General features: G+C 46.1%; 1 protein-coding gene across 2 annotated transcripts in view; it reads left to right on the plus strand.

The window, feature by feature from the left end:
• Positions 1–23,082, plus strand: part of PLD1 (phospholipase D1) — a 130,814-nt gene that overhangs the window by 64,382 nt on the left and 43,350 nt on the right. For both annotated transcript variants that reach the window (XM_081910830.1, XM_081910829.1), the window contains exons 3-10: positions 2,222–2,349; positions 3,909–4,054; positions 5,361–5,469; positions 8,059–8,124; positions 14,770–14,828; positions 15,329–15,421; positions 20,717–20,869; positions 22,574–22,723. In XM_081910830.1, coding sequence (XP_081766956.1) covers positions 2,222–2,349; positions 3,909–4,054; positions 5,361–5,469; positions 8,059–8,124; positions 14,770–14,828; positions 15,329–15,421; positions 20,717–20,869; positions 22,574–22,723 — 904 coding nt within the window. The remainder of the gene's footprint in view (positions 1–2,221; positions 2,350–3,908; positions 4,055–5,360; positions 5,470–8,058; positions 8,125–14,769; positions 14,829–15,328; positions 15,422–20,716; positions 20,870–22,573; positions 22,724–23,082) is intronic.

Here is a 23,082-nt window from a genome sequence, read left to right on the forward strand (position 1 = left end):
AAGCTGCCTGTCTCCTCTGTATTGCTACTTAAATTATAATATTCCCCTTCTTTCATCACTTCCCAATCTTTCAGTTGCCTAAATGAATTAACTGCAAACAAATAGCTCGGAGGTTGATGAAATGTCGTTTATTTTTCTGGCTTCCTAGTTTCTGCTGCTGGTTTCCAAGAGACTTGCGTAGAATTTATGGTGGGAGCGTATCAGTAAACCCAGCCCAGTAAATAAAATGAACTGCTGTGCCAAGCAGGCTGCGCCCCCACTTGTTTGACAAGTAGAGTTTAGTTTAAAATTCATCTGCATCGCTGAGCAGCAGTAAATACTGTGAAGCATATTTTCTTTAACAGGAACCATTTATCATACTTTTCATAGAATTGTAGAGTTGGAAGGGACCACAAAGGTCATCGAGTCCAACCCTCTGCAATACAGGAATCTTTTGTCCTACGTGGGGCTCAAACCTGCAACCCTGAGATTAAGAGTCTCATGCTCTACTGACTGAGCTTATCCCAGCTGCATCTCAGTATCTCAGTTGTTGCTAAATCTTCACCTGTGAGTTAGAATGCAATGGGACCTTGATGTGTGAATTAAGGGATAACTTTGGAATGAGCACCGCCAGTCTGCTTCAGGTTTTCTGTGCCTCTTCAGATTAAAATCTGGATATATTGCAAGGAAATGTAGGACACTCAGCATATGATAGGACAAATTCCTTGGCACACAGAACTCCTTGGTTTTTTTAAAAAATAGATTTTGTGGGTTTTAGCTGTTTTTTCCTGCAGTTTAATTATGTAGGTTGTCACCGGAGGCTCTTGTTCCGAGTCTCCCGGGTAAACACTAAACTTCAAGACCAGATTTAGGAAGCTGCCCAGTCACAAGGATTACAGTGGTGCCTCGCAAGACGAAATTAATTCGTTCCGCAAGTCTTTTCGTCTTGCGAGTTTTTCGTCTTGCGAAGCACGGTTTCCCATAGGAATGCATTGAAAATCAATCAATGCGTTCCTATGGAAACCGCCTTCAGACCAGGTCCGGGGACAGTCTGTCCCCCGACCTCTTCTGAAGGCCGGCGGGGGGCGAAAGTCTTTGCTTCCCCCCCCCCCGCCTGCCTTCCCGGGACAGCGGAGACTTCTCCGCTGTCCCGGGGCGATCTTAAAATGCTGGCGGGCTGCAGCTGTCCCGGGGCGATTTTAAAGACCCCGGGAAGGCAGGCGGGGGGAGCAAAGACTTCAGGTCTTTGCTCCCCCCCCCGCCTGCCTTCAAAAGCCGAAAGTCTTTGCTCCCCCCCCCCCCGCCTGCCTTCAAAAGCCGTCCGGGATAGCGGAGAAACGCGCTGCATTTCTCCGCTCCCCTGGGAAGGCAGGCAGGGGGGAGCAAAGTTTTTGCTCCCCCCGTCTGCCTTCAAAAGCCGTCTGGGATAGCGGGAAGCGCTTCCCTGCTATCCCGGACCGCTTTTAAAATGCTGGCGGTGGGGAGCAAAGCCTTTCGGCCCCCGCCGGCCTTCCTGGACCTCTTCTGAAGGCCGGAGGAGGGGGAAAAGGCTTTGCTCCCCACCGCCAGCATTTAAAAGAGGTCCCCGGAGATTTCCCTATGGGCTTTCTTCTTGCGAAGCAAGCCCATAGGGAAATTCATCTTGCGAAGCAACTCGCAAACGTAAAACCCTTTCGTCTTGCGGGTTTTTCGTCTTGCGAGGCATTCATCTTGCAGGGCACCACTGTATTATGGAATGTGAGTTGTGGTGTGTGTAATGATCCAACCTCTTTTTAAACAGAGAGAGAGAGGGAGAGAGACCAAATTCAGGTGTTGAGTAAATGCTTTAAAACCCCAAATTCAATCCCTGGCATATCCAGTAAAGGGCTAGAGATGGGTGTGTGTTTTTTGGGTGGGGGCAGGATAAAGAAACACACCTGATTGGTTTTCATGACGACCTTTTTAAAAATAAATAAATCACAAGCTGATGTAGAAATATGGTGATGTTGTTAAATTTATTACCTGCCGCTCTCTCTGAGTTCCCAGGGTGAATAACAATTTAATTTAAGAGTGAAAAGGTGAGAAACTGAGATTTAACAGAAAATGACAGAATCATGCATTGCTACTTGGTTGGGGGGGCGGAAATCCGTTATGTGCTGCAATGTCTCTTATTTAGCAGCTTTCAATATTAAACTTTTGGCTGCTGTGTTCCAAGTTGTGCTTTAAAGGACTGGTACCAAAACTTCCATTTCATCATTTGCAGTGGGCATTCCGTTCTCTGCCATTTATAACACTAAAGGATTTAAAGAGGCCCATACACAGCCCTACCTAACTGGGTGTCCAATCCGAGTGCGGGTTTTGGAAGTGGAACGCTGTACCTCAACAACAAAGGTCAGATCTTATTTGCCAGTGCAGCACTTTTAAATATATATATATATATCAGTTCACATTTCATGATGCATCCATGTTTCTGTTGCTAAGTGCTTTCCTTTTTGAGGTGGAGAGTGGGATGGAATGTTGCATGAAAATAAAATGGTAAATTAAGGACTGAATTCAACTAAGTCATTGCAGTAGCAGAAGCCAACTCAACAGAACTTCTCCCCTTGCATAACCCTGCACCCTCCCCAAATTGGCTCAGGGGATTGGGAGACACACAACCCCCCCCCCAGAACAGGGCAGGGAGGGAGAAGAGGGGAGCTTGTTCCACCTGGGAGACAGAAATGTTTGCACTGATTAAACCAGGCATAGGTAACCTTCGGCCCTCCAGATGTTTTGGACTACAGTTCCCATCATCCCTGACCACTGGTCCTGTTAGCTAGGGATCATGGGAGTTGTAGGCCAAAACATCTGGAGGGCCGAAGGTTACCTATGCCTGGATTAAACAATCTCGTTAGCAGCTCCCCGTTGAATTCCAACCTGCATGTTTTATCAGACATACATAACAGCCTTTAAACTTGATCCACAGAAAACTGCTATTCTAAAACAATAGGAGACCATATGTGGTCCGTCTGTAGAAGCTGATGAACATGCTAACTACTAATTGGAATTTGCATTATGGGACCCAAAAGCTTTTAAAGGTAGAGATTCTCTGATTTTGACATGGTGAAATTTTGCTGAGTAAAAAATAACAATGATGCAATTGTTCAAGCTTTTCCAAATGTAATGAAGACTTGTGGAACCGACACTTTTGCAAGGGCCACATAATGTCCATTCTGCACTTGCAAAGAATTGATCCTTCACTGTGCTCTCAAAGAAGCTCTCAAATGTCTCAGGTAGAGGCCTTTCCTCGTCTTGCTAACTTACAGGTCCTTCAGAAATGGTAGAGGTAAGATTGACAGGATCCAACCAAAGGGTCCCAGCAGTGGAAGGATTTCCACTTGTGCAATGGAACAACCCCCCACTCTGCCTCGTGCACCCCCTAAATCTGTTTTGGGAGTTTTCCCCAACCCTCCGGAGCAGATTTGGGGAGGGCACAAGCCACACGGAGGAGAGGGGGGAGGAAGTTCTGTTGCACAAGAGGCAATTCTTGCACTGACAGAAGTCGTTCGTTGGATGCCACCCAAGGTCTCCCAGTTCTAAGGTCAACTTTTGAGTCTGGCCTTCCTAAAGGTTACCAGAGCATAGATGACAGAAGTTAGGCTGTCCCTGTCCAGACAAGAGGCGCAGCTGGGCCACTAGCTGAAGCTGATGGAAGTCACTCTGTGCCATCGAGGCCACCTGAGCCTCAAGCGACAGCGAAGGGTCCAGAAGTATGCCCAAGCTACATACTCACTCCTTCAGAGGGAGTGTAACCCCATCAATAGCAAGCAATCTCCCATCCATCTGGTCTAGGGAATGGCCCACTAACAGTGACCCCATCTTATCTGGACTACAGGAAGGCTGTACAAACCCGATTTGTTTTAGGATGCAATGGGGTTAGCACCATTAAACAACTTTGTTCTTTCCTGCAGGTGCCGAGTCTACATGTTTACACCATTGAGTTGACACACGGGGAATTTACATGGCAGGTGAAAAGGAAATTCAAGCACTTCCAAGAGTTTCACAGGGAACTGCTTCGGTACAAAGCTTTCATTCGGATTCCCATCCCTACAAGAAGGTAACAAGGGCACAAAGGCCTTTCTAGGCCATGATTTGCTTGTGGTGGAATTTCCTCATGGTATTTTAGGTTTCACAGGACATAAGAGCCATTTCCAGAAAACGAATGGAATACCTTGAACGTTTAGCGCTCATTTCTGTGTTATTTGATTCCAGAAAAAAACACACCTGTTTGCAGCCCCTTTAACCCTAAAAATCATGGGAGTAAAAAGTGGCAAATTTGGGGGAACCAAAGTACACATGTGTGGAATGGATGGCTGAGTAGTGACATCACCCAGTGACGGTCTTGGTTGTGTCACACCAAGTGTGTGAATGAAATTTAGCACTACACGCTGGTATGCTTATTGAAAAGCCACAATTCCATAACACAGCAGGTCCTGCATGTTGGAATTCTGCCTGGGTCAGAGGAATGTGCCACAACGTAGGCACCGGCAGATATTCCTTGTCGACCTCCCCGCTGCTACTCCCGGCAGATAAGCAGGTGAGGTCTCGGCGATTCTTCCCAGATATGAGAAGAACATACCGTTCATTCTCTCTCCCCTTTGGTATCCCCAGGGAGGGGAAAGAAGCAGACAGAAATCTGTTTACATCCTTTATTTCTGTCTCTTACATCAGTACAGAGAAACATGTCTGCACTCCACAGCAGTGAGAATCAAACTCCACCCATGTACTTCCAGTACGGGTCACAAGACACACACACTGAGCTAACATCCGGTGCTCAGTACAGAATGGACTGCCCCTTTCTTCCCATGGCAACAGTCACAAACATCCTGTCTGGCTTTCCAGCCACCAGCAGCTGACTTAGCTGCTATAGCCTTTGCTTGCTGCCGCATTGGTGCTTTATGGTAACACTGCAGTGTATAAGGAACATTAGAAAATGGGACACAAGCATTATAATCAGGAAAACAAACGCAACATTCCTCATGTTCATGTATCTATGGATAGATGGCTTATATCCAGAGACACTTTATGAGCACAGCTACACCATATGTTTAAAGCATGCCCATAGCTCATTTTAGCAGTCATGGAGACCCCTGGGAAACTGTAGCTTGCTAATGATGCCAGGAATTGTAGCTCTGTGGGGTCTGCAGCCTTAACAAACTGCAGCTCCCAGGATTCTCCGTGACTGTAAAAGTGGTATAAGAATGTTTTCAATGTGGCCTGTTTACCTTAACATCTCAGATTCTGTTCTCCTGCATGGAGAGCAGAATACATGATCACTGTAAAAATTCGAAAGCCAATAAAAAAGATTTGGCCCAAAAAAAAAAAAAAAACCCTCCAGACAACCCGATTGCTGTATTTTTCAGACACACGGTCCGAAGGCAGACCATCAAAAGGGGAGAGGCAAGGCAAATGCCAAACTTACCGCGCACCTCTGACAATATGGCCAGAGAAGAACACCTGTCCAGCAGAAGGGTAAGGATCCTTCCTCTTGTGGATCGTCTTCAACCCTATTCCAAGCCCTTCTCTCAGGCCCTGGGGACTCTACCTGAATCACACCCCCTCTTCCCAGGCCACGTACCCTCTATGGCTCTGCTTCACAACTCAAGTGTTTCTGCCTGGCTGGAATTTGCCCTTGAACTTTGATGATGCTTCTTGCTTGGTCTGGATGAAAGACAGAGAGGGGGCGTGTGAGTTTGTGTCAGGAACTGGCTGGATACTGATGACTGAGCACTGGGAGAAAGCTGGTTGGAGACTGACTTGGAAGAAGGGATCCGTGATCTAGAGGAGCCCATTACAGCCAGGAGAAGAGAGTCAGAGGCAGGAGAAGCTGCAGGATTGGAGAGGGAAGAACCAGGTGCAGGAGGAGGGAGAGATAGGTCAGGCTGGCTTCCAGAAGAAGAAGAAGAAGAGTTTGGATTTGATATCCCGCCTTTCACTCCCCTTCAGGAGTCTCAAAGCGGCTAACATTCTCCTTTCCCTTCCTCCCCCACAACAAACACTCTGTGAGGTGAGTGGGGCTGAGAGACTTCAGAGAAGTGTGACTGGCCCAAGGTCACCAGCAGCTGCATGTGGAGGAGCGGAGACGCGAACCCGGTTTCCCAGATTACGAGACTACCGCTCCTAACCACTACACCACACTGGCTCCCACCTCCTCCTCCTCTCCCCGTCTCTCCTGCTCCACTGTCTCCCAGGACCAGTAGAGGGGTGAAGAGGGAGGAACAGAAGGTTACCTGCAGGCGTAGTCTTCGCCTGACTGTGCACAGCTTGGAGGGGGGAGATACATAAACTGAAGTTGGGTGCAGGGCCTCTCTGTTGCGGCAGCTGCCTCATCAGGTGCACATCTCGGAGTAGCCGAGAGATGTAGGACTCATGGACATGCCTTTTCCTAATGCGCAAGTGTGCTTTTTGACAATAGTTAGTTCCTTCCTTGCCTGACAGCGCTGTGACAGTTTGTGTAGAAGCCAACTTGCAGCACATGGGTACAATTTGCATTCATTGTCCTACCCAGTCCCCCACTCGCATGTGGGAATGTGGCTTTCAGGATGATAAATGTGCACCACCCCTGCCTGGCCTATTGATAGTGACTTAAACTTACTGATATTAACAGCTGACCATCCCTAGCTTGACCGGAGTGACGCCTTGGACAACAGAATGGAATTTTGCAGTAACAACAGATGTGCAGTGATAACTCCCCAAGTCGATGACTGGTGTGTGAGTGTAGGTTCCTCTCTGCTAGCCTCCAGCAGCCAAGAGAAATGCTAGTGGGGAAGGGGTGCCCCACTGCAGTAGAGGCCCCAGTTAGGTAAAGGTAAAGGTACCCCTGCCCGTTCGGGCCAGTCTTGACAGACTCTGGGGTTGTGCGCCCATCTCACTTAAGAGGCCAGGGGCCAGCGCTGTCCGGAGACACTTCCGGGTCACATGGCCAGTGTGACATCGCTGCTCTGGCGAGCCAGAGCTGCACACGGAAACGCCGTTTACCTTCCCGCTGGCAAGCGGTCCCTATTTATCTACTTGCACCCGGAGGTGCTTTCGAACTGCTAGGTTGGCAGGCGCTGGGACCGAGCAGCGGGAGCGCACCCCGCAGCAGGGATTCGAACCACCGACCTTTCGATCAGCAAGTCCTAGGCGCTGAGGCTTTAACCCACAGCGCCACCTGTGTCCCCAGAGGCCCCAGTTACCTCCTAGCAATTCTGCCATCAGCGTATCAGAGCACAGATAGGGCACTGGTGGCTTTGGATGTGAGGAGGGTGCTAGCAAGGAGAAAAGGGAAAGGAAGCCGTTGCCCCACTTTCCGCTCTGGCCAACATGAGTTGGCTGGGCTTTGGATGCAATGTTGAGAATCTGCCCTGATTCTCCCAGACCCCAGTTAAGTTCAGATCGCTCTGGCTATCGATGCTCTTGTAGTCGAACAGGCAGAAAGAGACAAATCCAAGAGGAAGCACAACAAATATGGGTTAGACGCAAGCATCGCCCACCTACAGTTTTTCCCACCAAGCAAACTGTTGCTGGCAGTGGAGGATTTGTGAAAAGGTGAGCGTTTCAGGTGTGAACCTGCCCATAGTCTTGTGCGCAACACTTTGAACATGCTTCTTGTTTTGCAACCATTGTGCTCACCGTGAATAAATGCAATCAGGCGGGTTAGCTGCGTTGTGTGGATGGAGTGACAGATTCGCAGGATTGAGATCCTTGCTGATAATCCATACTAGACAACTGCAAAAGATGCTCCGGTGTTCCTGAATTCTCTGCACTGTTTTCCTTTTACTTTTCTGCACACGTCAAGTTTCTAGTCATTGCACGTAACCCATGCCCTGGTGCCTGGGATCTCTTTTTCTTTCCTTTCCCCTTCATTCGTTCGACACCTGCTATTAATCATTCCTCTCCCTTTCCTTCTTCCATTCCTGCCCCCTTTTTCTCATGATGGAGAGCAACATCTAGGTTCAGGTTGCTAGTCGAAATGGAGGCTTGCTTGTTTGTACCGCTTGGACTTCTCTGATTCTGAAAAGCAATGATAGGCCAAGTAAGAAATGAGATGCAGTAGAGTATTTTGTGTTTGCCTTGCAGAAACAACTGGAAGATTACTTAACAAACCTCCTAAAAATGCCGTTGTACAGAAACTATCACGGAACGGTAAGTGATGAACCGTGACATGCGCCTTTCCTTTTGTTTGCTAAGTTTATTTATTTTATTATTTATTTCATAATGTTTGCATACTGCTTGATTGTAGAAAAGCAACAACAACTCGAAGCTGTTTGCAAAAGTTCTTCCAGGGTCACACAGCAATTGCACATGCAGCCTGCTCATTTAAAAGAAGAAGAAATCTTAGCCAATTAGTTGTATTTGTTTCAGTGTATTTAATTTATTTTTAATTGGTTTCAATCTGCATAAATTTTTCATATCAATAGAAATCGTATATTGCTTTTGGTTACAGAAGATGCATGGAAGGCAGAGCTATAGTAGCTAATATGGTGCCCTCCAGAAGTTGCTGACTACAAATCCCATCATCCCATAGCTGGGGTCATGGGAGTTGGAGTCCACAACATCTGAACAGCACCACATTCTCTGCACCCACCTGATGTATAGGTTGCACTAGGAGCCATCACAGAAGAGGTACAGTGATACCTTGGTTCTCAAACTTAATCCGTTCCGGAAGTCTGTTCCAAAACCAAAGCATACCAAAACAAAGGCGCGCTTTCCCATAGAAAGTAATGCAAAATGGATTAATCCATTCCAGACTTTTAAAAACAACCCCCAAGGCAGCAATTTAACATGAATTTTACTATCTAACGAGACCATTGATCCATAAAATGAAAGCAGTAATCAATGTACTGCAGTCACGCAATCCATCAGTAGCTGAACTGGGTTCCACACAGTCACAAAAACAAAACAAAAAGAGTCGCAAAAACAAAAACGCAAAATAAATAGCAAAAACAGATGGACGTCAGCGCAACACTCAAAACGGAAGTGTGGCACTCAAAACAAAGCACATTCGTCTTCCGAAAAAAGTTCGCAAACCAGAACACTTGCTTCCGGATTTGCAGTGTTTGGGTTCCAAGTTGTTTGAGTACCAAGGCGTTTGAGAACCAAGGTCCCACTGTATTCCCTTTTGCGTGAAATGAAAAGATACCTCTTGCTGTCTACAGATTTTTGTAAATATTAAGATTAAACATAAGTAACACAAGTAAATGGTTTTTTTAAAAGTGTGCTTCCGGATAAATCAAATACTCCCACTCCCTTTTTTGAGAATCAGGACATGTCTAACTGAATTAATATATCTGATTCATTTACTAAAGACTGCAGTTATACAAATCATCCAACTACACTTCTAGGGATGCACGCCAGGATCTCTTTCCATGTTGCACAGGATACTTGGAGCGGGACAGATTTTAGACCCTGTGCAATCATAAACTTAACCATAGTTTGTTTCCCCTAACGATGGTTGAGCATGAACATCTGCACTTAGCCAGCCTTGATAAAGGCAGCTTCCTATCTCTTAAAGTTCTCTGTTTTCAAGGCAAATAAGAGACCTTCCTTGTGTTTCCTGATAACTGCTTTCTGACAGCAGGTCTTAGCTTGGCAGACTAAACCATGGTTCCACCAAATTGCATACAAAATGTGCATATTAAGAGAAATTAGCACTAGAATGCTGATTAATCTTCATGAGGGCTTTTAAAACAAAATCACAGACAGATGTAGAAATGTGAAGAGGACTGGGCTGAAGATTGGAAAAACTGAGAGAAACCAAGATTGACAGATCTGCCCATCCCTACATGGCAAATGGCTGTTTACATTCTCTGCTGGTGATCTTCCGAGAAGTGAGAAGGTTTCATGGGAAGCGATTCATAAATCAAATGAAATAAATAAATAGTTTTAAAGCAATTGCAGGACTCGATGGACCCTTGGCCTGATCTGGTGGAGCTCTTATATTCCTAGCAGAGTTATTGCAACAAGTCTACAGTATATGTAGGCTTAGATTAGCATGCATGTGTAATAATATAATTACCTTTTGCTCTTAGAAGCAATGCTATGCCAACTTGGCACCCATAAATGTTGAGTCACTGGAGAAGCTTAAAGTACATAATGCTTTGTCTAAAATTCAGCTCTTGTGTGTGCTGCCACACAGAAACAGCCAAACCTCCCTCTTTAGATCTGGCCCGTTTTTCAAGGGTCGTGCATTGTGTGGAGAATATTTCTCTTAAATGAAGGCTAGTCCTGGTAGCAGAGATGAATTAAAATGCGTGAAGGAGGTCATTTCAGGCCAGAGTCTACTGGCCTCTGTATGTTTTGACTTCTGAGACACAGGCTATCTCCTGCCATCACTCACGTGCAGAAAGACACACACAAACAACACACACACACACACAGAGAGAGAATATAGTTCCTTGTTTTTCCTGTGATTTTGATTTAGTTTCATTCTGGGATAGCTCAGTCGGTAGAGTGTGAGACTCTTAGTGATGGCCTGGGAATCCGATTCAGAGGCTGAACCGGAGGAATCCCAGCCTGCACAGGAGTCCCCGCCTCCAGGGCTGGCTGAACTGGGGCAGGGCCTTCATTCTGAAGCGCCTGCACCTGTGCCGGATCCTCAGGAGCAGGCACCAGGTGAATCCACTCTGGCTCCGGAGGTGGTTGAGGACTCAGTGCCTACAGGTGAGTCTCCCCCTGGGTCCAGTAACCCTTCGGCCTCTCCTGAACTGCAGAGGCTCAGGGCAGAGAGGCGAAGGGAACTGGTTTCTCCCAGGAGGAGTGCTCACCTTAAGGCCTGGAGAAGCGGGTCTCCTGGGGGCCGGGACCGCCCCTGGCCTCAGAGATAAGGGCCAGTCAGCCCGGTTCCAGGTTGCGGGAGCAACGTCGTTGTTGAGTACCTGTTCCTGCCCGGACCCAGACCTGACCCTCCAGTGTTCCTGTCCCCGCCCGGCTTCGGACCTCGCCCCGCTCCTTGTGAACTGTTTCCAGGCTAGTGACCCAGGACCAGACTTTTACTACGCCAACGGTAACCTTCCCCCCGGGGCCAGCACACTCTTAATCTCAGGTTTGTGGTTCAAGCCCCATGTTCAGAAAAAGATTCATGCATCACAAGGGGTTGGACCAGATGAATTTGTGGGGGCTAAATTCTCCATGGTTTCAAAAGTGGCTTACTGTGTGCGCCATGGCAGGCACTTCCTAATGTTTTCAAAATAGAAGCTGAAAACAAAATAGAAGCTTCCTAGAACTCGAGGGGCGGTTCTTTGGGTTCTGACTATACAATATTAATTCTAGCAGCCTCATAGCCGGCATGCTCAGGAATTCTGAGAAACCAAAATTATCTTGATTCAAAATGGCATCCAAGCACAGATCCAAAACGTGTTTCTTGGTCTCGGGAACCATCATGCAGAATTTGGTTTTGACATCTTAAGAGGTAGTAAACAAATAAGCAGCTTTCAAAAATATACCAGAGGTGCTAACAAGAGCTACCATATTGGTTTCCCACGTAAATGGAACATGAAAGAAGTAGCTGCCAGAAAACAAGGCGTGCTGTTGGTGCCACATTGCATCAAGTTTTCCTTCAGTTTTGGCTTATAAGAATCTGACTTGTGCAGTCAATGGGCACAAAAGGTCCATTGGGTTTATCTGTACCTAACAGCTGTCACTTTGCTGTTTGTTTGTTTGTTTGCATTGCATTATCCCTTCTCCCTTCAGTTGATCCCTCCTCAATGTTCTTTTGATGCAACAATAGGCATTGATACCAACTCCTTCACATTCCTCTGCTGCATAGCTTGGCTATTCCTGCCAAAGATCATTCAGAAACCTGAATGGGTTATTGGGCCTTTCTGAGGACAGCTGGGAGAGGGTCAAATTTCAAGCACATACACAGAGGATGTACTGTATTTTTTGCTCTATAAGACTCACTTTTCCCCTCCTAAACAGTAAGGGGAAATGTGTGTGCGTCTTATGGAGCGAATGCAGGCTGCGCAGCTATCACAGAAGCCAGAACAGCAAGAGGGATTGCTGCTTTCACTGCGCAGCGATCCTACTTGCTGTTCTGGCTTCTGAGATTCAGAATTTTTTCTTTTCTTGTTTTCCTCCTCCAAAAACTAGGTGCGTCTTGTGGTCTGGTGCGTCTTATAGAGCGAAATATACAGTAGTTATCCTCTCTATATGGCATTTCTTGGTGATGGAAAAATGCAGGTTTTAAAGGCATTCTGTGTTGCTCTTAATGATCGCTCGGGTAACATTCACAATTTGAGGGACCTGAAAATCTGCAGAAGCAGAGCCTTACTTTAAATAAATGCCTAAGGCAGTTAGGGATGAGCGAATCTGTCTGATTCTCCCTGATTCTCATTTTTGAAATCTTAGCTTCAATCCTCCATATTTCCACATTGGTTTGCAATTAAAAATAAATAAATCATGAAAATTCATCTGCATTCCAGTGCACACTTCTCTGAAAAATGGTTTAATGCAATTTTGCACAATACACATATTTTTGCCAAGTAATTTTCCCTAATAGAATGCTTTTTTGTTAGCTATTGTACTAATACATATGCATTTTAAGGCACGTTTTATCCTTGTATATGCATTTTTGTACACATTACTTATCTGGGGAACTCTATTGCAAAATTCAGAGACCTGCCAATTTTGAAGGATGACTGTGCTTTAATTTGCATATTGTTTTGACAAATCTGAATTAGGTAGATTCATTTTTCAGGCTGAGCTGAATTCTCCCCAATTCCCGATGGCAGCCATTAAAAAAAAAATCACACACACATGCATACATCTTTTTCATGTTAAAAAATGAACAAAGTAATGTGCTAAAGATAAAACACAAGATTTTAATGATGATAACACTGATGACTCTTAGCACAAGTTACTTTTCTCAATCAATGCTGTGAGAAAAAAAATAAAATCTTGTGGTTTCAACTTCCCGATACCAACCCACCCTTCTTCTATCCTAAGTACTGAGACCTGGGCACCCAGTGCATAATTAAAATGACCACTGACCTCAGATTATGGAAAAAGATTAACCTTGTTTGTTTGTTTGTTTTTAAGAGCTAATGCACTTTAACTTTCGTTATGTAAGGTTTTTGCCAAACGCAAAAATTCATGTATACAAAAATGCTACACAATGTCCGGAGATCCAGACAGCTACAGTATATTGTACATACCTTGTGGGGAGGAACTATAGCTCAGTGGTAGCACTTCGCATATAGAAGGTGCCAGGTTCAATCCCTGTCACCTCTAGTTAAAAGAGTCAGGTGGTAGGAAAGATGTCTGCCTGAGACCCTGGACAGCCAGGGCCAGTCAGGGTAGATAATATTGGATCAATGTTCTGACCCAGCATGCATTCATCTCTGCCAAAGAAGACGCAGTTGGCACTGCCTTCATTGGAATCTCCAGTTCAGAATGCAATGTGTGCTTGGATTCATGAGGCAAATCCAGGGGGGAGGTTCAAAAAGTATCTACATGGTGCTTAGAGAATAACTTGCACCTAAATATTAGCAAGGACGCGGGTGGGGCTGTGGGTTAAACCACAGAGTCTAGGACTTGCCGATCAGAAGGTCGGCAGTTCGAATCCCCACGACGGCGTGAGCTCCCGTTGCTCAGTCCCTGCTCCTGCCAACCTAACAGTTCGAAAGCACATCAAAGTGCAAGTAGATAAATAGGTACCGCTCCGGCGGGAAGGTAAACGGCGTTTCCATGCGCTGCTCTGGTTCGCCAGAAGCAGCTTAGTCATGCTGGCTACATGACCCGGAAGCTGTATGCCTGCTCCATTGGCCAATAAAGCGAGATGAGCTCCGCAACCCCAGAGTCGGTCACGACTGGACCTAATGGTCAGGGGTCCCTTTACCTTTACCTTTAAATATTAGCAAGACAAAGGAGATGGTGTTGGACTTTCGGTGGAAGAGAGGGGAACTAGCCCCGTTGTATATCGGGGGGGGTGTGTGTGGAGAGAGTCTCTTCCTTTAAATTCCTGGGAGTTTACCTTAGTGAAGACCTCACTTGGAAAAACAATATAACTCAGGTGGTTAGGAAGGCCCAACAAAGACTCCATTTTCTCAGGGTCTTGCAAAATAACAATGTTAAACAACAGTTGATGACCTCCTTCTACCGGTCCACAATAGAAAGTGTCCTCTCATACTGTATCACAGTGTGGTACATTGGCTTGACAGCCACAGACAGAAAGTCTTTACAGAGGGTGGTGAACACAGCACATGATATCACGGTCTGTCCCCCGAGCCCACTAGATGACATCGCAAGGGATCGTTGCCTTTGGAGAGCGAGAAAAAATATCAGGGACGACTCGCACCCCGGCCAGCACTTTTTTAATCTTCTACCCTTGGGCAGGAGATATAGAAGTATAATCAGTCGTACCAACAGGCTAAAAAACAGTTTCTATCTGTGGGCTTTTAGGCTGCTGAATGGAAAATAATATAGTGCAACTGACCTTTGGGGTTGGTGTGTTGTAAGACAAGCACACAGAATGCAATGAGATTGAGTGTTTGTGGAGGGGGAGGCTCGGTTAATTTCATTGTACACTGGTTGTACATTGACAATAAAGGTATTATTATTATTATTGCCAGGCCATTGTTAGTCTGAGGTAGAATAAGGATGGGTTCAAAGGCAAAGCCACATACAGACATCTTGTCCCCATCGCAAACCCACAGGGTAGTGGTGGTGTTAAGGAAACAGCCACCTTGTGTGTGGGCCCTGTACACCCCCCCCCAAAAAAAATGCCCCAAACCTTCAATTATTTTCTGGACTTTTGCATTCAGATAATAGGTGTCCTTTTTGTATTTTCAGCTGGAATTCCTTGGTGTAAGTCAGCTGTCATTTATCCATGATCTTGGACCGAAGGGCATGTAAGTTTCGTTGTTTCCTTGCTTCTAAAACATATATCCTGCCCTTTGCCCATAGACCAAGTGGAGGCCTCTTTCTCAAGACTGTGGCTGCAAAAGTTTCGGGGCGCATGTGCTGCCCCCCTCCAGACAGCAAGCATGCGGTAACGTTGGGGAAGCATTGCAGAACAGCTAATCAATCAAAATGATCAACAGCCCAGTACTACTGTTGTATCAGGGACATGTTGCATAATACACATGCAAAAATGTAAACAGGAATACATTAAAGGCAAGCCCTTTATGGGAATTGTTAGGAAATGGAATCCCCTATTGGAGATCATTTCTGCTATGTAAAATGGGATTGCATCAAAGTCTTCTTGTATGACTGTCATCTGGCTCAAAAGTCTTCAGTAGTGGTGAGACAGGTTTTGCGTATAGACTTCTCTTCGCAACAGGTTGCGAACTATTGCTTCTTCCAAGTGCTTGCTAAAGCAATGTTTCCTCTCTCTGCTCTTTGCTTTCAGAGAGGGCATGATTATGAAAAGGTCTGGAGGACATAGAATACCTGGTTTGAATTGCTGTGGGCAAGGACAGCTGTGCTACCGGTGGTCAAAGAGGTACTTTTATAAAAATTGACTTTTCAGGTTTGTACAGCAGGGGCGAGGGAAGTATTTTTCCAGCTTTATGCCAAAGCTTTGGGCTCCAGTTGTGTATAATGCTGAGCCTAACTATGGTTTAGCATGAATGAGAAAGCATGCTTGGGCACATTTAGAAAACTGTAGCTACTTCACTCCTGCCCTGGTCTCACTGCCGCCATGACACCAGGAGCTAAACCATGGCTTGGCTTAGCAATACATCCAAACCTAGACTTGTGGTTTGTCTCCCCTAAACAAACCATGAACGGAGAAACAAACCATGAGCCCAGATTGAGATGCAAGCCATATAATGTGAAGCTCAACAATGTCTTCATCACTCCCAGTAGCATGGCAGCAGGAGTGAAGAGGCCTCGATTTTCCAAACGTGCACTGGCATGTTTTCTCATTTACGCTAAGCCATAGTTTTGCTTAGGATTTACATGCAAAGCAAGCTGATGACAGCAAAAAGAATTGCTTAAGAAAAAAATTACCTGCAGGTACTACAACTAATCTATGATCTCACACCTAGTTTAGCAACCAGAAGGATCTTACACATCTCCAGTTTTCTAAACTAAACCCCAAATGTAACCTGTAACGTAAACATCGGGGAGTTGATCCAATGCCTTGGTTATTTTGGTTGCCCTTTTCTGAACCTTTCCCCATTCTTTCTGAGCTGCAGCAACCAGAATTGGGCCACACTTTCCCAAGTAAACAATCTTTTTTGCTATGCCCTGGTTAAAACTGAGTACATCTTCTAGCAATCCGATAAATTGCTTTAGGATAGAATTCAGCTTCCAAATACCGTCTTTTGTGCCTGTCCATTAGGACGGTTGAAAGCTGGGGCTGTCTTTTAAAGAGCAAGAACGAGGAGTTTGATTTGAGAGAAGGTGCATTAGTAGTTACTGGAGTGAATCAATAAAAGGCCTGTGTGAGTCAGGTCTTGGCTGCACACCGAGATCACCTGTTCAATTAAGATCAATTTGAATACTGTTGCTAATGCTCCCGAGATTCAATTTTTGCAGGTTTTTGGGACCTGCTCAGAAAACACTCCTGTCTAAACAAACTATTTTATAGGCAGGCTTATGTCTTACGCATCCAGTTGAATTGTCATACTTTTAACTTTCAGCAGTTTGTGTTTCTAATGTGTGTGTGTGGGGGGGGGAATATTCAGTACTGAACAGAACAATCCTGTGCCTGCTTATTTGAAAGTTATTTTTGGTAATTAATTCTTCCAAAGAGGGCTGCCTTAGTAGCCTTTGAGTGCTTTTTAGACAAATGTATGTAGTTGGATTCAGACTTAGTCTTGTTCGTTTCAGTGAGTCCACACTATATCTGATTAAATCTGGATCCAACCCAATAGTAGCAGTACCCTCGATTTGGTCGGCTTTAAGATATTTTCCCATTCTAGATCCAGTCTGATGCTATCAGCCTGTCTTCCCCTTTCCCCCTGTCCCTGTGGTACAGTGGTACCTGAGGTTAAGTACTTAATTCGTTCTGGAGGTCTGTACTTAACCTGAAACTGTTCTTAACCTGAAGCACCACTTTAGCTAATGGGGCCTCCTGCTGCCGCCACGCCGCAGGAGCCCGATTTCTGTTCTCATCCTGAAGCAAAGTTCTTAACCTGAAGCACTATTTCTGGATTTGCAGAGTCTGTAACCTGAAGCGTATGTAACCTGAAGCGTATGTAACCTGAGGTACCACTGTATATTAATTGTGCCCCTTGCAATTTTCACCCTCTCAGGTTGCAATCTAAGCAAACTCTCTAAGGAGTGAATCCCACCGAACCCTGCTTAGCATTGTAGTGTCAAAAGACTCAACCTTAAGTCCACCTCTTCTTTGTTCAACAACAAAATTCTCTAAACCTGTTTTCCCTCTTCCTCCTTAAAAAAAATATTATTTCGTTATGCGCCAGAGGCAGATGTGAGACAACCTTGAGCGCCAACTCAGCAAAAGTGCATTGTGTTCCCTGCCTCATTGTCCCTTCCGAGAAGTACTGGACTGTCCTGAGGCATCTCACAAAAACTCGATTCAGTCTGCAATGAGAACACGATGCAGAGCTCTGGTCCTGGCCAGGCTGGGGTCAATGTTACACTCAAGTCATTGTCTCCACCAGCTAGCTTTGCCACCAGAGAAATGACCTCAATTCCTCATGTTATGGGGCATCTGATGTCTGGCTCAACTCCCGTCAAGGGGAAGGCAGAGGCGAATCCTTCACAGATATGCCAAACAGCAGATTCCCCCAAGGCCTGGTCTATCTTACACACTTCCTGTGAGCAGCTTGGCTTTGCTATGAGGTGGGGCGGGCGCCCCTCGCTTAACTGAGGGGAAACCCCAGCTTCCTCATCCTGTTTGGCAACACAATAATAATAAAATAATGCATTTTATTTATACCCCACCCTCCCCAGCCAAGACTCAGAGCGGCTAACAACCAATAATAAAAACAAGTTGATTGAAATACAACTTAAAAAACAAGATTAAAATACAACATTGGAACATTGAAATGCAGCCTCATCACAGGAGGAGAAAGGAAAAAAGAAAGAAGAGGGGGAGGGAGTCAAATTGATTCTAAGCCAAAGGCAGGCGGAACAACTCTGTCTTACAGGCCCTGAGGAAAGAAATCAGATCCTGCAGGGCCTTGGTCTCATGAGGCAGAACCTTCCACCAGGCTGGAGCCAGTGTTGAAAAGGCCCTGGCTCTGGTTGAGGCTAATCTGACTTCCTTAGGGTCCGGGACTTCTAGGGTGTTGCTATTTATGGACCTTAAGGTCCTCCGTGGGGCAAACCAGGAGAGGCTGTCCCGTAGGTGCAAGGGTCCTAGGCCGTGAAGGGCTTTAAAGGTCCAAACCAGCACCTTAAATCTGACCCTGTACTCCACCGGGAGCCACTGCAGCTGGAAAAGCACTGGGTGAATATGCTCCCATGGCAGAGACCCCGTGAAGCAATGCAAGAGAGGGGGATGAGAGGGGTTGGCAGGTGTGCTTCGCATTCAGGTCCTGCTCCCAGGCTTCCCATCGTTGGCCAGGTATCTCCTGGTATCTCCAGTTAGGGCTAGGAAGAAAGGCCTGTCTGAGACCCAGGAGAGCTGCTTCCAGCAAATGGACCAATTATCTGACTCAGTCCAAGGCAACTTCCTTAGTTCCTATGTCTCAGGTTCTCCACACAGGGCTGTGAGAGACCCCTGCTGGAAACAATGGACTACTTCTGCCAGTCAGTGTAGACAGTACAGTGGTACCTCAGGTTACATACGCTTCAGGTTACAGACTCCGCTAACCCAGAAATAGTGCTTCAGGTTAAGAACTTTGCTTCAGGATGAGAACAGAAATCGTGCTCCGGCACCACGGCAGCCGCAGGAGGCCCCATTAGCTAAAGTGGTGCTTCAGGTTAAGAGCAGTTTCAGGTTAAGTACGGACCTCCGGAACGAATTAAGTACTTAACCTGAGGTACCACTGTACTGAGCTATTTGGATCAATGACCTGACAAAAGCACCTTCCTATGTTCCTAAGCGCAATTTCCTTCCCCTTGGGGTAAATGCATGCATTCCAAGAACGAAGCTTTGCAAAATGTGCATTTCAGTACACCAATTACGTGTGCCCATGCCCAGATGGTTAAAAATAGCTTTGAAGAGATTTTAGCTATTAATCAGCTCCTCCTCCCACAGTTCTTAGGAAGTGTATGTTGAAGAAAGTGATTGCCATCTCTCCCCCCACCCCACCCAGATTGGTGTCTGTTATGCTGCAGAGCCTGTTGCTTGGCAATTAAACCTTTTTCAAAGCATTGCAGTACCCTTCCCATTAACTTTACTGGAATTAAGGAAGCATGCCTTTATAAATAAACCATTCGGAATTCTGATTCACATGTGTCCCAGCCCTGCAGGGCTGGGCCTCAGGTGCTCACACAATGAGATAAATCGGGAGCCAGAAGTCACAAGCCAAAGGGACAGGAGTGAGGGCTGGTATTGTCAAGGCACAAATCCCAGTCTAACCAGGAAGCCTCATTTATTTCTGGGTTGGGCAAGGTCTGCATGGGTCACTAGCCCAGGCTCCATGTTGTGGCTTACCATGTTGGGCAGGAACACCCTGGCCAGCTCCACACACAGAGACAAAATCAAGGTGGTAGAATCCTGAGGTGGCAGAGTCAGGGGCGAACGAAGGCGTCGTGACACCCGGGGTGGGGCATCGCTACGTAGGGTGCATGCACAGCATCACTACATACAACGCATGCGCCCTACGTAGCAGCACCGCACATGCGCTGAACATAGCGGTTTGCCGGCGGCGGTGCTCCAGCGCCGTACGGACGGTGCTGGGATCCCTCCTTCGCCGCTACAGCCGCGAACGGAGAATCCTCTACATGCGGCTGTAGCGGCGATGGAGGGATCCACTGCCATCTGTATGCTGCTTGAGCAGCAAACCGCTATGTACAATGCATGTGCAGCATCGTAATGTACAGCACATGCGTGCAACGCCGCACATGCGCTGTACATAGCGGTTTGCCACCAGCGCTGGGATCCTCTGCTCGTGGCTGCACCCACGAATGGAGGATTCTTCACATGCGGTGGCATGATGGCTGCTCACGCCGCCACAAACCCCCACAGGGTGCCTTCTTGTCACGCCCCCCCCCAGACACAAAAGAATGGCTGGGCTGCCCAGGTAAAGCAACCAGTAGCCATTGTCAGGTATCCTGTGGTGTATTTCTGCTGTAGACTACCTCCTTCTGTGATGTATGTATGATTTTTTTTTGGGGGGTGGTCCTGAGATACAGGGTGGGCAGTTTCAAGAGTCTATATAAGGGCTGGCACACCATTGTTCTGGGTTCCTCCTCCTTCCTGCGTGTGGTTAGTGAGGACCATGTTGCAACAGTTTAATAAAGATCAGGCTTACTAGCTGCTTTGCTTCTCAACATTCTCTGGCTGGTCTCTGTTATTTTCTCCTACTGATAGGGAACCCACTTAAGGACTCTTATACGGCCTCTTGGATACCCCATAAGGGAAAAGGAGCAGTTTTTCCCTATAACACTAGAGATGGCGAAGATTGTACACATGCCTTTCTGTGTGCGGAGCAGATGTTCTGCCACTGAGCCACAGCCACTTGCGATTTCTGCAAACACATGTATTAAAAAACAATTAACCATATAAAAAAGCCTGCTTAATTAGGGACAGTTTTGTAATTGATCACAAAGGGTTTTCGTTGTTTCAGCTACCGATTCATGGGCTAAATGTTGAAGCCCTGATGAATATATGTAATTTTGTGTGTGTTTGTTTTGTTTTGTATCTCTTTCCTAGGTGGCTAGTAGTCAAGGACTCTTTTCTCTTGTACATGAAGCCAGACAGTGGAGCCATTTCCTTTGTCTTACTGGTAGATAAAGAGTTCAGCATAAAGATTGGCAAGAAAGAGACAGAAACGAAACACGGGCTACGAATAGACAATCTCTCCAGGTGAGAGCTTTTCACGCCACGTCTTGTGGTTAGGAATGTGGGAGAGATTCGATTCAGTTCACACTGAAAGGCAAACTTTGCATCTCCTTTGCGCCATTGAAACAATACAGCAAATTGAAACACAGCCATTCTTCAAGGTTCACACTTCTGAAGATTGGGGTGCAGTTACACACCCACGTAATGTGTGCAAAAAAAGAGAAAGGGTATGTGCTAAGATAAAAGTGTAAGCGCACACAAATATATATATATTAAAGTAATGTATGCAAATGAATTATATTAGGAAAAATTGCTTTGCAAGAATGTTTATATTAGGCAAAATTGCATGGGTATTTGTGAGGCAAAATCCACACTAAAATGCTCTGAGTAGGGAGGGAAATGCAGACTGACATAGAAACATGGAGAACTGAACTTAATACTGGGAAAACGAAAAATAGAGAAGCCATATTTGGGATATTTACCCAACTCCCTATTTGTGACACTCTTCATTATTCACCTGACTGAACAAGACTTGTCAAATATTGATAACCTTGTGATACATAACCACTTGCTCTCTGTGCCTTGGGCCTCCTTGGTAACTTTAAGAGCTGCTATATATAGCGCAGTCAAATTCAGCATTGTGCCGTTTGTGGAGAAGGATCTGTTAGCTAAATGAAGGTGGGCAGGGTAGTGTGAAGACCTTGCTAGGGTACCTTCGGCCACCATATTCGGGACCAAGGAAGAATTTCTCTGGTAGACAAATTCCCTCACTTCCTGTCTCAGCACAGTCTACAAGGGAAAGGCTGTAGCTCAGTTGTAGAACGTCTGCTTTGCATTCAGAAAGCCCTGGGTTCAGTCCCCAGAGTCTCCAGACAGTGGTTTGGAAAACAGCTGGTGCTGCAGAGGGCAGCAGATTTGGAGGGAAATGTCCAAAACGGCCCCACTGTGTTCGTTCATCCATCTTCCTGCATGGATTAAGGCACTGCCTTTGGATCACCATCTCTATATAGTGCCAGCTTCTGAAACAAAACTACGTACCTTCTTAAGCGATCATCAGTAAAATGAAAATAACCTGCTTGCCAAGTCAACATAAGAAGATCAGAACATGGCTGGGTCAGACCAAAGGCTCATATATTCCAGCAGTCTATTTACACAGTGGTCAGTCAGATACCTATGGGAAATCTGCAAGCAGGACCTGAGTTCAGGAACCCTCTCTCTCCTTGTGACTTTCAGTAACTAGTATTCAGAGAGATAGGTAAAGGGACCCCTGACCATTAGGTCCAGTCGCGGATGACTCTGGGGTTGCGGCGCTCATCTCACTTTATTGGCTGAGGGAGCCGGCGTACAGCTTCCGGGTCATGTGGCCAGCATGACTAAGCAGCTTCTGGCGGAACCAGAGTAGTGCACGAAACACCGTTTACCTTCCCGCCGGAGTGGTACCTATTTATCTACTTGTACTTTGACGTGCTTTCAAACTGCTAGGTTGGCAGGAGCAGGAACTGAGCAATGGGAGCTCACCCCGTGGCGGGGATTCGAACCGCCAACCTTCTGATCGGCAAGCCAATACTGCCTCCCAAATCAAGATTTTATTGTTTGGTCTTCCTTTTCTTTTCTTTTAATGTGAACCGCCCTGAGACCTTCAGGTATAGGGCAGTATAGAAATAAAATAAATAATAATAATAAATAATTTTCCCCCTCTCATTGCATGGCTTTATTTCCCCCTTCCAGGTCACTGATTTTGAAGTGCAACAGCTACAGACATGCTCTCTGGTGGTGCCAAGGGATAGAAGAATTCATTCAGAAAAACGGCACTAACTTCCTCAAACATCACAGATTTGGCTCTTACGCAGCTGTCCAGGGGAACACCTTGGCAAAGTGGTAAGAGGTGGCTCACTGCTCTCATAGCTTTCCCCAGCGTGAGGTGCGGTGAGGTGCAAATCCTGTTGACTATCTGCCCGTTGATGACACAGGAACCATACCATCAAAAGGGGGGGGGGGAAAGGCGGCAATCTTGTTCTCTCAGCTAGTTTCTGTGGACTCCAGTGTGCAAACCCCCAAATGTGATGTAATTATACTGCGAAGAATCTCTGCCTTTCAGCTTTTTGTGGGAAATTGGCCTTCCTAATGAAACTGTCCGCTACACCTTGATTAAGATTTAGTAAATTGCCGAGCAAAATTCCCCCTCAAGCTACTGCATGTCCAGTGGGAGTAAACATCCAGGAATTATGCAGCTAGAG

The sequence above is a fragment of the Podarcis melisellensis genome (genome assembly GCF_964234715.1).
Source record: "Podarcis melisellensis genome assembly, chromosome: 5".
NCBI lineage: Eukaryota > Metazoa > Chordata > Lepidosauria > Squamata > Lacertidae > Podarcis > Podarcis melisellensis.